Genomic DNA, 20,668 nt, shown 5'->3' with positions numbered 1-20,668 from the left:
GGAGGAGGGGGTAGCTGCTCAGCTGGTAGAACAATTGCCTAACATGCATGATTGCATGATGCCCTGGGTTCAGTCCCCAGCGCTGCATAAAACTGGGGTAATGGAGACTGGCAGACCAGAAGTTCAAGGTCATCCTTGGCTGTATAATGAGTCTGAGGTTAGCCTAGGTTACAGGACATCCTGATTCAAACACAATCCAAAAAAAAAATGTTCAAAGTAAAAGGATCTATATTCATTCATTCATTCATTGACCTTGTTTTCCATTCTGAGTTTTGCCCTCAAACCCAAGAACAGCCGAGCTGGTCCTGGTGCTGTTGGGAAGAGACCAGGAAAGCCACGGCTCAGGCATGCTGCGGACGATCGGCAGCTGTGGGCTAGCCTGCTGCAAGAAGGGACAACGGAATGAGGAAGAGCCAGGGCACGGTGCCTCGTGTCTCTAACCCCAGCACTTGGAAGGCCGAAGCAGGAGGACTGCTGTGAGTTGGAAGCCATCTTGGGCAACAGAATGTAACTCTAAAACCTTAAAAATAAAATGAATAGTGGGCTGCGGATATGCTCAGTAGGACTGCGGCCAAGTCTGCTGACTTCAGCTCGAAACTCACATCTTGGAAACAGACTTACACTGAGTTTCAGCCCCTCCCTCCCTCCCTGCCTCCCTCCCTCCCTTCCTGACAGCTGTATGTAATAATTCTGCTCCAGTTGTATACGATCTTAGAAGATGCTAGGTAGTATACAGAGGTGAGAAGCTAGCTTCATTTATGCAGCTGTGGAGAAGTTGTCATCCGTGCCAGGGTGAGGCTTTTTAGTACAGCTGCTTTGGGGTCACCCACACTCCTCTCTCTAGGTAACTCCTCAGCCACACTCCTATAAGTAACCCATCACCCATCCCCCTGTAAATAAGCCCGATAAACCCACAAGTTCGCCGAGCTAGAATTTGGTGCAGTCACTACTCTGGTCCTTTGTTGGTGCCCTTTCGTTTTGTTTTGTTTTGTTTTGGATTTTGGTTTTTGAGACAGGGTTCCTCTGTGTAGATTTGAAGCGTGTACTAGAACTCACTCTGTAGACCAGACTGGCTGTGAAGTCACAGAGATCCATCTGTCTCTGCTTCCTGAGTGCTGGGATTAAAGGCTGTGGGTGCCTTACCTTGGGAGAATAAACATTTGTTAACATCTACCCAGGAGAGGTGAAGGCAGACGTTATCTGAAGAGATAACACCTGAAGAGAAGGACCATAAAGCTCCTAAACAGCACTTTTTTGTTTTCTTTTTGCCAATCATGTTTAACTCAAATGCCATTCATCTCAAATCCAGGCATAACCTTCAGATGACGGCTCAGAGGAAAGACTAATATGCTAAGCAAGGAAACCGATAAAATGCAGTTGGGAACTGGGCAGTGGCGGCACACGCCTTTAACCCCAGCATTCAGGAGACAGAGGCAGGTGGGTCTCTCTGAGTCCGAGGCCAGCCTGGTCTACACGAGTGAGTAACAGGACAGCCAAAGTCTACACAGAGAAACCCCGTCGTCTCCGAAACAAAAATGCAGGGTGGGAAATATTCTACAGAAACCCTGCCTTGCAGTATTCTGAGAGTGTTACATGGATCTGGGATCAATCCTTGCAGCACACACACACACACACACACACACACACACACACACACACAGAGAGAGAGAGAGAGAGAGAGAGAGAGAGAGAGAGAGAGAGAGAGAGAGAGAGAGAGCACGCGCACAAGACACTGCATTTCCTAATAGAACTTCAATAGCTCCATCTGCCTGGCCTTGAACTGTCTTCGTAGCTAGCCAAGGACCACCTTGAGTTCCTGATCCTTCTGTCTTTATCTCCTAAATGGCGGGGTTACAGATGTGTGCCCAGCACACTCGACTTCAGGAAGTGCTCTTGACAAAACAAGAAATCAAACCCAAGCTCCTTCCAAATCCTAGTTTACAAAGATGGATGCATGCATGCATTCAACCACAGGACGTGAGGACCCTGTACCACACACTGCCATGTTTTTCAAAAACAAACAAATGAAGGAGAAGAAGGGGCGGAGGGAAGAGGAAAGGAGGAAGGAGGGAAGGAGAAAGACGGTGGCCAGGTGGCTCCTGAGGTAACGGTACTTACTGCCAAGTTTAAGGGCCTGAGTTCAGTCCCTAGAACTCTCATCATGAAAGGAGAGAACTGACTCCCACAGGCTGTCCCCTGACACATGCGCCGTGGTGCACGCCCAAACACCCCACAGTCACAGATAAACAAATGTAATAATATTATTTAAAACGGAAAAGAGGCTGTCTGAGCTGAAAGGAGACTTCAGGGAGCCCTCAGCCGAATGCCCTTGCGTAATTTACATACTGGTTTGCATTTATGACATGGGGGACATGAACAGTAAGTGGGCATTAGGTGGCATTAACCTCCTCTCTTTGGTTTGCTTCCTTCGGGCTTCGCCACGGCACTGTGGCTAGTGTGGTTGGCGTAAATAAAAGAGTACTGCTTTCTCGGAGACATACCAAAATACGTGAGGACCAAAACGAGCTGCTGGTATCTGGGGCTGGCTTTAAAATAAGGCAGCAAAGTACGGAAGGGGGACATGGCATGTTGGACTAAAAAAAGATCCGCCATATGCTGGCAATTGTTGGAAGCGAATGAAGGGTGCATGGGATTTCCTTATACTATTCTTTCCATATTTTAAAAGTCAGTGTTGGGGGGGTGGAGCAGAAAGAGTGGCAGAGCAGGTGTGTACCAACAAGGACATAAACAAAATTCAAGAGGCTAGATGAACTCCTGGCTCTGAAGGGAAACCTAACACACATAGCCTTGTTGCCCCCACCTTTCTCTCTTTTTTTGTTAATGCTGTTGCACCCAGAGCCTCAAGTAGGCGTGGTCACAACCCCTGAGCTACCTCACCAAGCCTAGAAAAGGTATTCTTGAAAGAAATGGGACAGTATGAAAATGGATTAAATTGGGCCGGCGAGATGACTCAGTGGGTAAAAGTGCTTTGTTGCTAAGCCTGATGGCCTGAGCTTGATCCCTGGGTCCCACAGTGTGGAAGGAGAGAACTGATGCCCAGAAATTACCCTCTAACCTTCACACACATGCCATGTCTCACATACAGTGCACGCGTGCACGCACGCGTGGGCGTGCGCTTGCATACGTACCGTATAAACATATGTGAATTTTGAAAAAAAACAAACATTAAATTATATCATACACATACTCTCAAAATGTAAGTGTGTTATGTAGTGGCACTGTATTCATGCAAAAGAATGTGCTGTGACAACATCCTTAAAACTGTGTGTGTGTGAGAGAGAGAGAGAGAGGGAGAGGGGGAGAGAGACGTATATGTACATGTTCATGTTTCTGTGTGTGCGGACACATGTGTGTGTGAGTGTGTGTGCACATGGGTGCGAGTGTGTGTGCACGTGAGTACCATCACTAAACACCTTCCTCAATCTCTCTCCGCCTTAGTTTTTTGAGACAGGGTCTTTCACTGAACTTAGAGGTCACTACTTAGACTGGACCAGTTAGCTAGCCAGAAACCCTCTGTATCCACTTCCCCAGAGCCCAGAAGGCAGATGTGTGCTCCAAACAAGGCTTATGTGTGGAGACTGGGGATTAAAGTCAGCTCCATGTGCTTGGGTGTCAAACACTGTACCCACTGAGCCATTTCTCCAGTTCCCTAACTTAAAAACAGGAAAATGACACACCATCCATCCATCCATCCATCCATCCATATCCATCTATCCATCTATCTATCTATCTATCTATCTATCTATCTATCTATCTATCTATCTATCTGCAACCACCAGCTCCTGCCTGTTTGAGACAGGGCCTCAGTCTATACCCAAGGTAGCCTTGGATTTGCCTCTTCCTTGTCTTGGTCTCTCTTTTGGGGGGAGTGGAGGGGACAAGGTTCCTGTATGTAGCCCTGGCTGTCCTAGAACTTGCTCTGTAGATCAGGCTGGCCTTGAACTCACAGAGATCCACCTGCCTCTGCCTCCCAAGTGTTAGTATTAAATGTGTGAGCCACCTCTACCTCAACCCCTTGAGTGCCAAGATTACAGATGAGTACTACCATACCTGGCTCTATAATTTATGTTCAAATGGTAAAAAAAAAAAATGCAGTATTAATCCCTAGGCACACAAATGGACTTTGGGGACTCATCCCACAATGAGGGATGCTCTCTCAATCTGGACACTTTGGGGAGGGCCTGGGCCCTCCCCAGAACGAAATGACAGACTCTAGAGATCCCCCATGGAGGGCCTTCCCTTCTGTGGGGAATAGAGTGGGGATTGGGTGGGGGGCTGAGGGGCTGGTGGAGGGGGAGTGGGTGTGGAGGGGAGGGAGAGGGAGCTGGGACTGACATGGGAAGCGAGCTTGTTTCTAATTTAAATATATAATAAAAACGTGTTTTAAAAATGCAGTTGGTAGCCGGGCGTTGGTGGCGCACGCCTTTAATCCCAGCACTCGGGAGGCAGAGGCAGGCAGATCTCTGTGAGTTCGAGACCAGCCTGGACTACCAAGCGAGTTCCAGGACAGCCTCCAAAGCCACAGAGAAACCCTGTCTCGAAAAACAAAAAACCAAAAAAAATGCAGTTGGTAATTATAGCTACTCAGGAGACAGAGGCAGGAGGCTGCCAAGTGTAAGCCTTGCCTGAGCTACAGAGAGACTTCACACAAGGCCCCCACCACATCAATAAATATAATGGGATGTAGCTCAGTGGTAGTACATGTGTTTGGCACCTGGGAGATCCTGGGTTCGATCCCCAGAAGGTGCATGGTGTGTGGGAAGGAAAGAGGGAGCTGGAGAGATGGCTCAGCGGTGGAGGGCACTGGCTGCTCTTCCGGAGGCCTCAAGTTCAGTTCCCAGTACCCATGCCAGACAGCTCACAGCCACCTGCAACTCCATCGTCAAGTGATCTGATGCCCTCTTCTGGCCTCTGTTGGCACTGAACCAATGCGGGACAGTAGAGACTGGAGAAACATCTAAAAGCTGGATGGCTTAAATAGGTGGATAAAATTATCCCCTGTCTCCCACTCCCCCCCCCCCCCCCCGCCGTATTTGTGGATTAGCTAGTTAATTAATTTTGTGAGCAGGGCGTGGAGGCATGAGGGTGTGGCTCAGTGCTCGAGGCCCTGCCTAGAATCCCCCCCGCGGCGCATGAGGGTCAGGGAAGAACACACAGGAGTTGGTTCTCTCCTTCCACCCTATGGGTCCCCAGGTTGTCAGGCTGGCAGCAAGCATCTTCACATCATCCTGCTGGCCCCTAAGCTGTTTCCACTGTAGCACTCATCACTACCGAAACCGTGTTCTCCGTTGCTTTTTTATTGCGCATAGGAAGCTATATGTACGTTCTGTAGTGCTGGGAATGGATCTTTTCTGTTGGATTCCTAGGCTCTAACACAGTATCCAGAACATGTAAGACAGCTGTACATTGGCCGGCTTCATTTGTCAGCTTAACACAAGAGGGAGTCCTCAGAGACGGGCGAGCGTCAGTTGAGGAAACGCCTCTGTGAGGTCCAGCTGTAAGGCATCTCCTCAATTATTGAGCAATGGGGGAGGGCCCAGCCCTATGATGGTGGTGCTGTCCCTAGGCTGGTGGCCCTGGGTTCTATAAGGAAGCAGGCTGAGCAAGCCAGGGGAAGCAAGCCCATAAGTAGTAACCCTCCATGGCCTCTACATCAGCTCCTGTCTCCAGGTTCCTGTCCTGTCTGAGTTCCTGTCCTGACTTCCTTCAGGGATGAACAGCGATGTGGAAGTGTATAAAGCCAATAAACCCTTCCCTCCCCAACTTGCTCTTGGTCATGGTGTTTTGTGGGAGCAATAGAAACCTAAGACAAGTAGTATGGAACTTCTGGAGAATTTCATTAACTGGTCTAGTCTCCCTGCTACCCTGCAGTGATGGAGATTCAACCTAAGGGCTCTGGAATGCTAGGCAGGGACTTGAGCACTGAGCCACGCCCCCAGATCCTCACTGTGGGATTCTAGGCAGGGGCTCTATCATTTAGCTATGCCTCAGGTCCTCAGTGTGTGTGTGTGTGTGTGTCCTCCATGGGCTGGAGAGATGGCTCAGAGGTTAAGGACACTGGCTGCTTTTCCAACGGACCCAGGTTCAATTCCCAGCACCACATGGCAGCTCATACCTGTCTATAATTCCAGTTCCAGGGGATCCAGCACCCTCTCACACAGGCAGGAAAAAAACGCCAATGCACATATAATAAAAAATAAAAAAATACTTTTCAAAATACGTACTTTATTGTTCATGTGCATGTGTCTCTGCAAATATATGTGCACATGTGCGTGTGGTTGCCAGCCACAGGAGGCCATTGGACGCCCTGGAGTTGGAGCTACAGGCCATTGGGAGCCATCCGACAAGGGCGGATAGAATCAAACTCAGGTCCTCTGGGAGAGCGACATGTTCTCTTCACCACAGTGCTGTCTCTCCACCCTTCCCCGCCCTCTGAATCCTCTCTTACATTTTAGTTAGTTTTGAGTCACAGCCTTGCTAAATTGATAAAGGCTCCTTTAAGTTTACTTTGTAGCCAGGCAGTCCTTTTACTTGCCTGAGCCTTCCCAGTGACTGAAAAGACAACCGTGGGTGACCAGATCTTTCCTTCCTAGCCATTTGGCAGTGTCTCTGAAAATAGCTCCCTGCCCCTTTCTCTGCCTCTGTCTCTCTGTCTCTGTGTGTGTGTGTCTGTCTGTCTGTCTTTCTTTCTTTCTAAACCTGCAGCGCATCTCTCTCATTTTCTCTTCTTGTCCCCTCAAGTTCATCTGTCCACAAACCTCAGCTCACAGCAGACGTCGAATCCCAAGCTGAGCACAACCACCCCGATTTTAGATCAGAGCTTCAGGACCATGGACAACTGCAGTTGCAGCAGCATCGGGTCAGGTGGTTTCCACGACCCCCGCAAGTGCCGAGCGGTGTAGTTCATTACAAGACACCTATGTTTCTGTGACCATCTCCCTCTGCGCACCCACTTAGATGGGCTTCCTCCGGAAGCCATCCCTGCTGTCTTTTCTCGGATAACCAGATCTGTCATTCCTACACTGGCCCACTCTCCAAAAACTTCGGCACGTCCTCCCTACCAGAAACTCTGATGGGCTCTTCTGACATGAGTGAGAAGACATTTGAAATGTTCCTTGGTAGGCTAAGGGGAGGGCTCTATAGTTAAGCTGCTTGCATGCAAACGTGAGAGCTGGAGTTTAGACACCCAGAAGCCAAGAAAATGACTCTTGCATGTGGTGGGCTGCCTATAATTCCAACCCCGGAAGTGGAAACAGAAGACCCCCAAAACAAGCTGTCCAGTGACACTAGCCATATCGGTGAGCTCTGAGTCTGACTGAGAGGCCCTGCTTCCATGGAAATGACAGAAAAGTGGTCAAGAATTATTCCCAACCTCATGTGAACACACATGAACATTCAGCATCTCAGCACGCGAGCGCGTGCGCACGCGCCGCACACACACACACACACACACACACACACATGGGTGAGGGAAAGGGGAGGAGAAAAGAAAAGCTGCATGCCCTTTAGAGTTTGTATTCTGAAAGAGACAGATAGAAAAACAATAAAATAAGCCAGGCAGTGCTGGCTCACACCTTTAATCCCAGCACTCAGGAAGCAGAGTCAGGTGTATCTCTGTGTGTTCAAGGCCAAGCTGGCCTACAAAGCTAGGACATCCAGAGCTACCCAGGAAAACCCATCTCAAAAAAACAAAAAGAAGTAATAATAATAATAATGAGACTAATGATAATAATAATAATGAGACTAGTGGTAATAATAATAATAATGAGACTAATGATAAACATGTATGTGACTGGGGGTGTGGCTCAGTTAGGAGACTGCCAGACCGTGGACAAAGCCCTTGGTTTGATTCCTAGCCCCATATACAGCAGACACAGTGATCCCAGCCTGCAATTCCAGCACTAATTATGTTGAGACACAAGGATCAGGAATTCAATATCATCCTTTTTTTTTTTTTTTTTTTTTTTTGGTTTTACGAGACAGGGTTTCTCTGTATTGCTTTGGAGGCTGTCGGTCCAGCCTGGCCTCGAACTCACAGAGATCCGCCTGCCTCTGCCTCCCGAGTGCTGGGATTAAAGGCGTGCGCCACCACCGCCCAGCCAATATCATCTTTGGTTACATAGTGAGTTAAGGCTGGCCTGGAGACCTTGCCTTAAGAAAAAACACAGGGCAGAGAATCCCTGTCTCGTAAAAACCAAAAAAAAAAAAAGAAAGAAAGAAAAAGAAAAGAAAAAACACAGGGAGGTTGGAGATATGGCTCAGTGGATAAGAAAACCTGTCCTGCAAACATGAAGCCCCAAGTTTGAATCCCCAGGATGTACATAAAAAGTCAACCCTGTAACTCCAGCACCAGGATGTAAGGTAGGCACGTCCGTCCAGAGAGCCCATTGGCCATCCAGTGATACCCAAAAGACAAATCTCTACGTCACTCAGAGACCCTGTGTCAAAATAATAGCCCAGTACTGGATGGGCGTGGTGGTTCACAACTTTAATCCCATCACTCAGGAGACAGAGGTAAGCTGATCTGTGAGCTTTCGGCTAGCCTGGTCTACAGAGCGAGTTCCACGACAGCCAAAGTTACATAGAGAAACCCTGTCAAAAAAAAAAACCCTGTCATAAAGCATTTTTTTTAAAAGATAAAAACACAGGAAGCAACAATGTATGCCACTCCACAACTTGTTCTGGCTTCTGCATGGGTGTACCCACACTCCCACGAGTGTGACAGACAGACAGACACACAGACAGAGAGAGAGAGAGAGAGAGAGACAGACAGACAGACAGACACACACACACACACACACACACACGGAGGTAGGGCACTAGAAATTGTTGCCAGTGTAGCAATCCCTTTGCTCATTTGTTGCTCGGTTTGTTTTCATTTATTCAGGCAGTGTGCATTTGAGGTCGGAGGACAGCTTGTGGTTGGATCGGCTCTTCCCTTCTACCAGGTGACTCCTGAGAATGGAATTCAGTCTTGTGGCAAGCGCGGTCACCCACTGAGGCAGCTCACAGACCTCATTTGTTTTGTGTTGTTGTCGTTGTTTTTGTTTTGTTTCGTTTTGTTTTTGGACAGGGCTTCACCATGTATCCCAGGCTAGCCTTAAGGTTATTGTGTAGCCGAGGCTGGTCTCAGACTGCAATTCTCCCAACCTCCTAATTGCTGGGACTGCAGGCCAGAAACTGCAATTTTGAGGAAGCCCTGAGGGTCAGGGAAAGAGACCCCTGCAGGGAAGAATAATGAAGTGCGGACGTCCCGCAGTGAGGCCACAATCTGCAACCTCAGGAACCGAACGAGGCTGGGACAGCCTGTAGCCAGAGGCGAAGGGGAGAGTGTTAGTGGGTCAGAGATGAGGTCACGGACCTGAACTAGACTCCAAAAGACCTTGTAGGCTGGAGTGAGGCACCCGAGCGTCTTTTGACACTTTGGAAATGCTCGGGAAGGATGGGGGAGATGTGTGACAAGCTTGAGTGACATGGAGATGAGGGCTGCCCTGCGCCTGTGTCTGGGCATTCGCCTAAGATTCAGCCACGTGCGACCAGCTACATTGGACAGCTGATGAATAAACGCTAAAGCAGACAGCTAAAGCAGACAGGGTGGGGGTGGGGGTAGGGATGGGGGCTTGCTAGGTTGGTAGTGTTTGCCTGGTGTGCATGACCCCAGAGTCAGCCCTCAGCAGTGCATACAGCAGCTGTGATGCCAAAGGCTGCAGTCCCAGTGCTGGGGGATGGAGAGAGACGGGAAGATCAGAACGTGAGAGTCATTGTCAGCCGGGCCTCAGATTCAATGCCGTTGTAGGCTGCATAATTGTTTGTGTTTGTTTTAAATGCACAGACTGAGCCTGGGGACTAGAGTGAGGATAGGGTGTATGTATGTCTGTTGTGACCTACAAGAAGAAGAAAATCTATGCAAACTGGGCTGTGGTGGCGCTCGCCTTTAATCCCAGCACTGAGGAGGCACAGGCTGACAGATCTCTGAGTGAAGCCTGGTCTGCAGAGGGAGTTCCGCAACAGCCAGGGCTACACAGAGAAACCCTGTCTCAGAAAGAAAGAAAGAAAATCTATGCCACCCTGGCTCTCTCCCAGATCCCCTCTCCAAACAGCCAGTCAGTCATGGGGTCTATTGATTCTCCTGTCAATATCCCTCTCTCAGAGTCTGTGACATCTCCAGTCCAGCACAGATCTCTCTGCCATTGCCCGGGCCACACTGCGCAGACTGCCCATTTTCAGCCTTGTGATGGATGAAACTGAATGTCAACTTGACGGAATCTACAGCCATCTAGGCGACAAAACTGCGTGTACGTGTAAGGGAGTTTCTCAGTGGGGCTAAATGGGATGGGAAGACTCCCCTCAACAGGGGAGGCTTACCATCTCAGGCCAGCGTCCGTGACACAGTGTGACCAGTGGCCTCATGCTCCCCTTGCCAGGGTGGACTGCACCCAGACACTTTCGTTAGGCCTTTTGTCTCAGCAATGAAAAAGGAAAAAAATTGCCCTCCAGCTCTTTCCCCAAACAGGTCCTCGAGGGGTATTTGACAATCAGCTACATCCCTTCATTTCTCCTGGTCCAACCTCCAATACTGCTTTCTCCAGGTTTGCGTGCCGATGCATCAGTGATAAGCTTGGAAGTGTCTCCTGTCTCCGAGCCTTCGTGTCTTTGTTGGGGACAAGGAGTTAGACCAGATCATTCTAGCCTGGGATCTAAGGTACTGATATGAGCCATGGAGCTTCTGTTTGGTTTGGTGTTGAGATAAAGGTCTCTTGCAGCCCGGGCTGGTTTTGAACTCACTATGTAGCCTAGGATGACTCTGGACATCTGATCCTCCCGCCTCCGCCACCTCCTGAGTACCGGGATAACGTGTGTGTACCACCACACCCAGTGAGGATGGTAGGCGTGAGACCAGCGTCTCACTGTGTAGCCCTGGCTGGCTGGACCTCTCTGTGTAGATGAGGCAGGCCTCACACTCATAGAGATCTGTCTGTCTTTGCCTCCTGAATGCTGAGGTTAAAGTTGTACACCACCATGCCAAGTGTTGTTACTGTTCCTTTAAAGCAAGGGTCTTGCCAATTAGCCCAGGCTGGTCTCAAACTCCCAGTCTCCCTGCCTCATCCTCCTGAGTGCTGAGCTTACAGGCATGTGCCTGGTAGGGTTTCAGAAGCTGGGATCTTAGTGGGGTGGTACAGTACTGGGGTCTGGAACCCTGGTCTGTGTGGTGAAGGTGCCTGGTCTGGAACCCTGGTCTGTGTGGTGAAGGTGCCTGGTCTGGAACCCTGGTCTGTGTGGTGAAGGTGCCTGGTCTGGAACCCTGGTCTCATTGCTGAACAGCTTCACCTCCTGTGGCTTCTGCTCTCACAAGGGTCTATGAAGGCGTTGGGGCTGGCGAGGTGGCCCCATGGATAAGGGCACCTGTCGTGCAAGCTGGACTTGGATTCCGAAAGCCACCTAACGGTGGAAGGGGACAACCGACTTCCCAAGGTTTCCCTCTGACCTCCACACGAGTGCCTCTGCACCCACAACCGCAGAGACGTCGCACACGCACACAGACACACAGGCGAGCGTGCGCGTGCTCAGAGACAGTAGCGATGACGGTGATGGTAACGATAAAAGTTTTAGATGGAGATACGAACAGTCAAGGGAATGAAATAATAAAATCCATGTAAAGCAGAGCTGCCCAGACACACACACCCCACAAAGCCAGTGCTGATGCTCCCAGCACACGCTCGCTTGTTTAACCATCCGTCCATTTCTGCTTTGTTCTGTTTCTGCCTGTTTGAGACAGGGATTCATGTAGCCCAAGCTTGCCTTGAACTCATTTTGTACATGGCCTTACATTTGTGATCCTCCTGCCTCCACCTCCCAAGGGCTGGCATTAAAAGAACGCACCACCACACTTTGTTCATGTGAGGCTGAAGACTGCACCCACGGCTTTGAGTGTGCTAGACACTCTACCGATGAGCTACGGCTACGGCCTTTACGCATTCCTCTGCTTTACCGCGTACGGCTGAACACTTACTGGTACCGTACAAAATCGTTATGCCCACAGCTGAGGTCAGTGTTTGCCCAACTGCAATTCTCCTGTCTGTTGGTTTGCTTGTTTGTGCAGCCCTGGCTGTCTTAGAATTCACTCTGTAAATCAGGCTGGCTTGGCCTCCAACTCACAGAGATCATCTGCTCACCAAGAGCTGGGATTGAAGGTGTGCGCCATCCCCAGCTGGCTTCTGCCTGCTTTTGTACAGTTTACAAGTTAAGGGTGGGCTTTAACATTTTTAACTTTCAGGTAGAAAAACAAAACCAAGAGAAATAATACATGACGTGTTATGATTCTGATATAAGGTGTACCCCTGTAGGCTCCTATGTGGAAAGTTTGTTCCCCAGCTGCTAGTGTGATTTTGGAAGGTTCTGGAAACCTGAAGAAATAAGGCATAGCTGAAAGAAGTAGATAGCATGTGGGTATGTTCTTGGATATAGATTTTGTTCTGGCCTGGTCCACCAACTTTGTCCAAGAAGATGGGGAAGGTGGGGTGCGTGCGTGCGTGCGTGCGTGCGTGTGTGTCTGTGTGTGTGTGTGTGTGTGTGTGTGTGTGTATGGTCAGATGTGCACACAGGGGATGGAGAGATAACTCAGCTATGAGTGTGTACTGCTCTCACAGAGGACCCAGGTTCAGTCCCATGCCAGGCAGCTGGCAAGCACCTGCAACTCCAGTTCCAGGGAGTCTGGCGCCCTCTTCTGTTCGTCACAGGTATCTGCACTCGTGCACACACACACACACACACACACACAGACACACAAAATAAAATAAAAATTTAAAAGAACACAGAGAGAGACAGAGAGAGGGGGAGAGGGAGAAGGAGAGAGAGGGGGGAGAGAGAGAGAACAGGGTGGGGTGGGTTAGCTCTGGTGTGATTCCCCAGTCACTCTCCACCTTATTCCTTGAGGCATAGTCTCTCACTGAACCCGTTATTCAACTAAGTCAATAAGCCTGAAGGACCGCGTGTCTCCACCTCCCCAGCGACAGGGTTACAGGTATGCACTGCCATACATACTGTTTTTTGTTTCTTTGTTTTTGTTTTTGACATGGTGCCACGGATCCAAATGCAGGTCCTCTTTACTGAGCCATGTCCCCAGCCCAAACAACATACTTTTACTTCCATGACATTCTGCCTGACCGGAGGTCCACAGCAATGGAGCCAGATAGCCCACAAAACGAAATCTGTGAAATCGTGAGCCAAAGTAATATTTCCTTCCTGGGAACTGCTCTCAGAGTGAGCTCATCCAGGCGGTAAGGAATCTGAATCCACATGCGGCACAAATGTCCTTCTGTATCTATGTTTCTCTTATTGGTTGATGAACAAAACACTGATTGGCCAGTAGAGACAGGAAGATAGGCGGGGCTAGGAGAGAATGGGGGCGGGGCGGGGGGGGAGCCTCCAGGAGGAGATGCCATCTAGAGACCAGGAAGATATGAGTTGCCAGGCGTTCTTGGGTAAGATAAGGCCATGTAGAAATACATAGATTAGTGGTTATGGGTTAATAAGAGAGACCTAGCCAGTAAGAAGGCCTAACCATGGGCCAACAATTTTATAATTAATATATGTTCCTGTGTGCTTATTTGGGGGCAAATCAGCTACAGGACCAGACTGGGAAAAAAAACTCAGCAACATGGCTCAGCTACTACAACCCACTGGCTCGAAAGCATATAAGCAAATACCCTGGTAGAGGGTAAATAGACCAAAATCTGTTAAATGGATTTAAGAAAGAAATTTAGCCCAGACACAGTGGCATACACAGATAATACCAGCACCACCAAGGCAGACCATCATGAGTTTTAGGCCAGTCAGGCCTACATAGGAAAAGCTTGTCTAAGTCCCTCCCTATGTATGTGCTAGTTATTTCGCCTGGGAAGAGAGTCTTTATTTTTGGATATTTTGTAAAAAATCAGATCTGTTGATGAGTACCTGTATGAGGGTGTGTGCCTGTGAAAGCAGGTACCCGTGCAGGCCTGAAGAGGGTGTTAGATCCTACAGAGCCACCCATTGTGAATGTTGAGAGCCAAACTCAGATCTTCGGGAAGAAGAGTCAAGGGCTCTTAACTGCCGAGCCCTCTCTCTAGCACTGGGGGGGGGCATTAATGAATTTCTAAGGAAACACCTGGGGGTTGGGAAGAGCTGTCTTGAATATTCCTTGAGGCGGGGAGGCCCATTCTAAATGTAGGCAGTACTGTTTCTTGGGAGGGGCCCTGAGCTGCATGAGAGCAAGCAGCATGGGTGCATTCATTTTCCTCTGCTCTCGGCTGTGCACGGGCTATACCTGCCTCTGCCTTCCTTTTCCTGAAATGATGGACTCTAGGCTGGAATTCTAAGCAAATAAACCCTCTCCACCTCTAAGTTACTTTACTAGGAGTTTTATCACAGCAAGAGAAATCAAACTAGAACATCACACACACACACACACACACACACACACACACACACACACACACACACAGGTCTAACTTCCAGCCCCAAAGGCATCACTAATCTACAGTTTGACCTTGGGCAAGCAGTTACTGGTTCAGTGCTGGGAGGGTAGATTTTAAAATCAGAATGCTCTTGGTGCAGAGCCCAGCTCTGCCATTGACTGGCTGAATTGACTGGTTCCATCCCTGTGATCTGCAGACAGTGGGACTGTATATGTGACACACTGGGTAGGCTGAATACAAGTCCCCACGGGATCCACGCTTGCCCCACTTTCCCTCTCTAGGCTACTATTTTTCCATCACAGAAACGATGAGCCCTTTCTGCTCTGACACTCTGGGATCGTGATATCCAACGTGTCTTATTTTAGCTCGGTGCCTGGCTCGAATGCTGTGATTTGAGTCTGCATGGAGGCTGCACCCTGCTCTCCCTGGAGAGGTCTCCTCAGGTTAGGGTGGAGGCTTGGGGAAGGTTTAGCTTCAAGAGAGCTGGGGTAGGAGCAGGGACATCCTTCTGCCACACAGTGAACTGTAAAGATGGTACCCACATGTAGGCTATGGGGAGCAGAGTGAGGGGAAACACAACATAGGTTGCTTAAATAGCATATCAAACACACATGCACACACACACACACACATACACACACACACACACAGTATCAGTTCAAGGAGCTAGGGAGATGACTCAGTGGAGAAGAACGCTTGATGTTTGAGCATGCTTACCTAAGTTCCAATCTCCAGCACTCACGTACAAAGCAGGACATGGCTACCCATGTCTGTAACCCTACCCGTGTCCAGCCTCTGACCTTGCTGGAGCCTGTCTAACTGAAATGGTGAGCTTTCCAGGCAGTAGCACACCCTTTATCAAGGCAATAAAGCGCAGAGTGATGAAAGGACATCCAGCATCCTGCTCTGGCCTGTGCACAGGTGCACAGACGCAATTACCTCACATGTGCACACGCGCTCGCGCACAGAGAGAGAGAGAGAGAGAGAGAGAGAGGGAGGGAGGGAGAGAGAGATCGGTCAACTGGAAGGACCTGGTTTGAGTTCAATTAAATGATGAATTAATTTGGATTGAATTAGAGAAATGAGTCACAATGAATTGGGGTTAGTTGGACTGGACTGATGGGATGAAGTAATCCAATAAACTGATCTGGATTGAGCTGGATTGGGCAGAGCTGGAAAGGTAAGACTCCCCAAAGAACGGCGCTTGGATCTCTGGACATCGGCGTCATCTGGAAGCGGTTTGCACTGCTGACTTGTGCGAGCGGATCTTAGAACCCTCACAAGTCATCAGGTGACTGCTGACAACTCCCCCGCAGGGTTCTTAGAGGATGGAGTGTGAGATCACACATGCTAAAGATAAAGAGCCTTGCACCTCAGCAGACAGAGGGAGGCGCAGATGAAGCCCGCACTCTAGCTAATGGCATGCACTGTGAACCGTTGTGGTGAGGGACACCAGAAATACACCTTGAAATGTTTTTTTAAAAAAAACACTGAGATAGGTGGTAAATGCCTAGATAAAGGGTGTGGAAATAGCTCAGATGTCGCGGAGCTTGCCTAGGCGCGTGAGAGGCTGGGTTTGATCCCTAGCACCATATAAACTGGGTATGACGGCACGTGCCTGTACTTCCGGCGCTGGAGGAAGGTGGAGGTGGAGACTCAGAAGTTCAAGGTCGCCCTCAGCTACATAATGAAGTTGAAGGCGGCCTGAGCTGTGATACTCTCTTCCCAAGAATGGAAAAGGAAGGGGAAAGGAGGGTCAAGAGAAGAAAACGGAAGGGGATGGCATGAGAAGGAAGGGAAACAGAGGCGGGGGTACAGATAAAGGAAAATGTAAACCCAGTAACAGATCGTCAGCTGACTGGAATTGGCGGGCCGAGCGGCTGGCTCTCTATGAACTCTTGTCTATCTGCTTGTTTGTGTGTGTGTGTGTGTATGGGGGGATAAAATAATAAAATGCTGCACCCAAAATAGAGAGCTCTGTAAACTGTTAATTGCTAAAATAGCAGTGCTGGTTAAAAATACAACTTCTGGAGGCGAACGATGTGAGTTTGATTCTCAGCTCTGCCCCTCACTCTTCTGGCCCTGGGCAAACGACTCCATCCCTCTGAGCGGTTCCTTCCATATCTGTACAATGGGGTTATTAATAGCCCTCACCTCATGGGATTCTATAAAAATAGAGCCTGGCACCTAATTAAGCATGTACCTATGGGTTAGCCAAGTAAGCAACACGGTTCATGGGCTCTGCTATCTCTACTTCACACGGAGACCCTACGTGCCTCCTAGGCCACACATCACATAAACCACTCAGTGGAACAGGGTCCCTCTCCAGCTCCTGGAAGGAGAAACCGTCTCTCACCCTCCTCACCCCTCCCCAGCCCACAGTTCCTCGGACTCACCCGACAAAATGAAGAAGATGCCGGAAACGAAGGCCAGAATGGTCCTCTGAGGTCGGATGTGGCCGATGTTGCTGATGACGAAGGCGGTGAACACGAGGAAGAGACTGACCATAGGGAAGGGCGTGGCCGTGCGCACGGTCTCTGAGGGAGGAGGACAAGAAGCAGGGGTGAGGGCCAAGTCCCCAGAGAGACGCCTGCCAGGTCCTTCCCTTTGGCTTCTCCTGTTTCCCACCTACCCCGCCGCTTCATTACCTGTATCCTCTGACGACCCCACGCTCTCAACCAAACCACACCCTTCCTTCGACCCCACCTCCCCGTCCCACCCAAGACGTTTCTATTTGACTGCTTCTCTCCTACTTCTCTTTCCTCTTCAACCCTCTGCCCCTTGGGCGAGCCCACCCCTTCCCTACCTAATCCCTGCCCTTCCTCCCCAAACCCTCTTGCGCCTGGGCCCTCCCCTGCTCCCCCCTCACTCAGAATATTCTCCGTGTTCTCCGTCACCAAGTTGATCTCTGGCTCAAGGAAGTACTCGGAAGCCACACAGCGACCCTTCTCCCGACCTGCGGGGGGGGGGGGAGATAAGAAAGTGTGGATGGGTGGGTGCAGGAGAGACTGGGAGGACCCTCAAGCAAAGCTTTCCGGGGGGTGCTCAGAACAAGGCTGGGCATGGAAGATGGGAAATTTCACCCAGCATTTACAATCCACACTGTTCGTGGGGCTGGAGGAAATGGGCTGAGCAGCGGAACGTTGGTAGCGCGCACGCCTTTAATCCCCCCGCACTCGGGAGGCAGAGGCAGGAGGATCTCTGTGAGTTCGAGGCCAGCCTGGTCTACAGAGCGAGTTCCAGGACAGCCTCCAAAACAATACAGAGAAATCCTGTCTCGAAAAACCAAAAAAAGGAAAAAGAAAAGAAAAAGAAAATGGGCTTTGCCAGATGAGCTTGGGGGTACAGGACTGTACTCATACCTCCTGGGGAGTCTGAGGCAGGAGGATTGTACCTTCAAGGCCAGCTGGGCTGCATAATGAGATTAAATCCAGCCTGGGCAATTTAATAAAGCTCTGTCTCATAACAGGATGTAAATCGAAAGCTAGGGGTGTGGCTCGGCGGCACAACGCTTGCCGAGCATCCGTGAGGTTTTGGGTTCCATCCCAAGTACTGAAAAATGAGTAAGTAGGACAGGGCGCCATGGAGTTTGGAAGATCTTGTTTGCTCTGGAGATTGGAGGGTGGAGGAGGTCGGGGCTGGATTTTAACCTTCCAAATGAGGAGGGAGCTGTGGACAGGGACTCCTGGATTCCTGCGTTCGTGGAAGCTGGGGTTTCTTAAAGGAAATCGTCTTAAAGTCCAGCTAGAAGGAAGGCGTGGAGTCTTCCAGCTCCCCCTCAAACGCTGGAACTGTCCAAGGAGTAAGTTCTGAATCTAAACTGTTGCCTGGCTTCCTTGTGTGTTTGTTTTCTTTTCGTTTTTGAGACAGACTCGTGTCTCTCCGGTTGTCTTTGAACTCCCTCCATAGCAGCGGATCACCTTGATCCTCTTGCCTCTGATCTCCCAGGTGCCATGATTACAGACATGTACCCTTACACATAATTTATGAAGTTCCAGGGGTCGATCCCAGGGCTTGCTGTGTGCTAAGCAAGTATTCGACCGATTGCGCTACCTATAACTCTAGCCCTAGAATTCTGAGTTGTTTTTTTTTAATTGTCACTTTAAAAAAATCATGGCCGGGTGTTGGTGTCGCACTAGGGAGGCAGAGGCAGGCGGGTCTCTGTGAGTTGGAGGCCAGCCTGGTCTACAGAGAGAGTTCCAGGACAGCCTCCAAAACAATACAGAGAAACCCTGTCTTGAAATCCCCCAATAAATTATGCTACTGATTTTTGGGGAGAGGGGTGTGAGCAGGCCAGTGGGCAAGGGTGTCAGTCAGAGGACAGCGTTCAGAACCAGATTTTCTCCTTCCGCCATGCGGGTCTGAGGATGAAACTCGGGTCATCGGGATTCTGCCAACCACCTCCCTTGCCCTATGCTGTTGACTTCTCTCAGAGCTCTTGAGAACGGGGTTAGAGATATGGATTTTGAGTATCAGATCTTCAATAACTAGGGAATAAAGGGGCAGGCCTGAAGATTCTGTGCTGAAATTTAACTTCCAGGAGAGAAATAAACAACTTCTGGATTCGCAGAGTCTTAAGATGTGCGACTCTAGATAATGACTTTGGGGTGACTGAGGGCAGGTAGGGGGAGGCACCTGCAAAGAAGCAGACTCTCCAGAGGCCAGCGTGCAGCGCCATCTTGACCTCGGTGGTCTGGTTCTGCGGCAAAACGGTCCCCTCCTCCATGTACAGCCAGTAGTCCGTGCTGACCGCGATGCCCACGAGGAGCAGGCCGCAGGCACCGAACACGCTGCTCAGCAGGGTCAGGGCGCGGCTGCTGCAGTGGCTCATCCTGAGCGGCGGGGGGCGCCCTGCGGGGCCTGCGGGACCAGAAGCTATAGTAGAGAGTGCCCAGAATCCCCAACCCATGAAGCCATTTGGGACATTAGCTGTAGTCAGGGACTGAAACTCTACAACCAAACCCTCAAGCCTTATTTCTGAGCAGTGACCCAAAATCCCAGCCCTGAAGGATACCGATTGTTGACTCCAAACATCCATATTGGACTTCTCTGACCCATTTCTGCGTCCTATCCTTGGTTTTTTGTTTTTGTTTTTGTTTTGTTTTTTTGCGTCCTACCCTTAATGGACGCAGGTTCTCAAATCTGAGATAAGACTTGCAGTCACAGTCTTTAAGTCAGACACAGAGAGGATTCTCGACTTGAGCCGTATCTAGACCAGAGGTCCAAAATGTCAGGATTCTGATTAAAATTCCAACTCTAAACCCAAGACTGAGTCCCCCAGACCCAACCTCCTACGTTGACTTGCAAAGCCCAATTTTAGAAGCCAGCCCTTAGCATGGTTCCTAACCTTTGAAGTAAGCCAGTGACTCAGAAACTAGCCAAATCAACAACCTCAAATTTGGAGCGGCTACCTCAACCCTGACTCTGTGCTCCGATTAACCCTTAGCTATCACACACACACACATGCACGCACACACGCACGTGCGGTCTGTAAGTGCATTTTAAGCAAAACTGGAGTACTAGGTTTAGACACTGAATTTATTCAGACAACTTGATTTATTCAGAAATTTTATCCCACACTACCCAGCTCTAACTCTGTGCCCTGACCTGTACACTAAAGTGTTTTCTGTAGAACCTAGCTCTGAAGCACATTCCATAATCCCCAAAGTAGGTCACCACCCAGGCTCCCTAACCCCATACTTTGGACTCCCACACTTGACTTCAGGTCTACGTAAGACTTTGAGCACAGCCCTGCTCCTGACTCTGACTTTACACTCTTGGATGCTTAGTGTCACCCTAACACTCAGTTGTAATATTTTAAAATCCAGTGTGTGTGTGTGTGTGTGTGTGTGTGTGTGTGTGTGTGTGTTTGAGAACGGGCAGGCGTCTGTGGTGGTCAGAGGACCCTGTGGCCTTCCACCACATTCCACATTTGAACTGTTTGCCCCTGCATATCCCAAGCTAGCTGCCATACAAACTTTAACCAGGCATTCTCCTGTTTCTGTCTTATCTCCTACTTTTCTCAGAAACGCCTTCATTACGGATACATGCTACCATGACCAGCCTTATGAGGGTTCTAGGACTCTGAGCTCGGGTCCTCACATTGCTGTGGCTAATGCTTTGCCCTCCGAGTCATCTCCCTAGCTTGGGGTCAAATCAGCCGTACAATCTCAGATCCAAACCTAGCCCTA

General features: G+C 49.7%; 1 protein-coding gene across 1 annotated transcript in view; it reads right to left on the bottom strand.

Moving 5' to 3' along the window:
* Cacng7 (calcium voltage-gated channel auxiliary subunit gamma 7) overlaps positions 1–20,668 on the bottom strand; it is a 34,876-nt gene that overhangs the window by 11,960 nt on the left and 2,248 nt on the right. The window contains exons 2-4 of the mRNA XM_005084150.3: positions 19,113–19,337; positions 17,347–17,433; positions 16,874–17,014 (exon numbers count right to left, since the gene is read on the bottom strand). Of these exons, the coding sequence (XP_005084207.1) occupies positions 16,874–17,014; positions 17,347–17,433; positions 19,113–19,308 (424 nt within the window). The 5' untranslated portion in view covers positions 19,309–19,337. The remainder of the gene's footprint in view (positions 1–16,873; positions 17,015–17,346; positions 17,434–19,112; positions 19,338–20,668) is intronic.

The sequence above is a fragment of the Mesocricetus auratus genome, unplaced genomic scaffold (assembly GCF_017639785.1).
Source record: "Mesocricetus auratus isolate SY011 unplaced genomic scaffold, BCM_Maur_2.0 Super-Scaffold_100037, whole genome shotgun sequence".
Taxonomy (NCBI): domain Eukaryota; kingdom Metazoa; phylum Chordata; class Mammalia; order Rodentia; family Cricetidae; genus Mesocricetus; species Mesocricetus auratus.
This window is presented reverse-complemented; position numbering and strand designations above follow the sequence as displayed.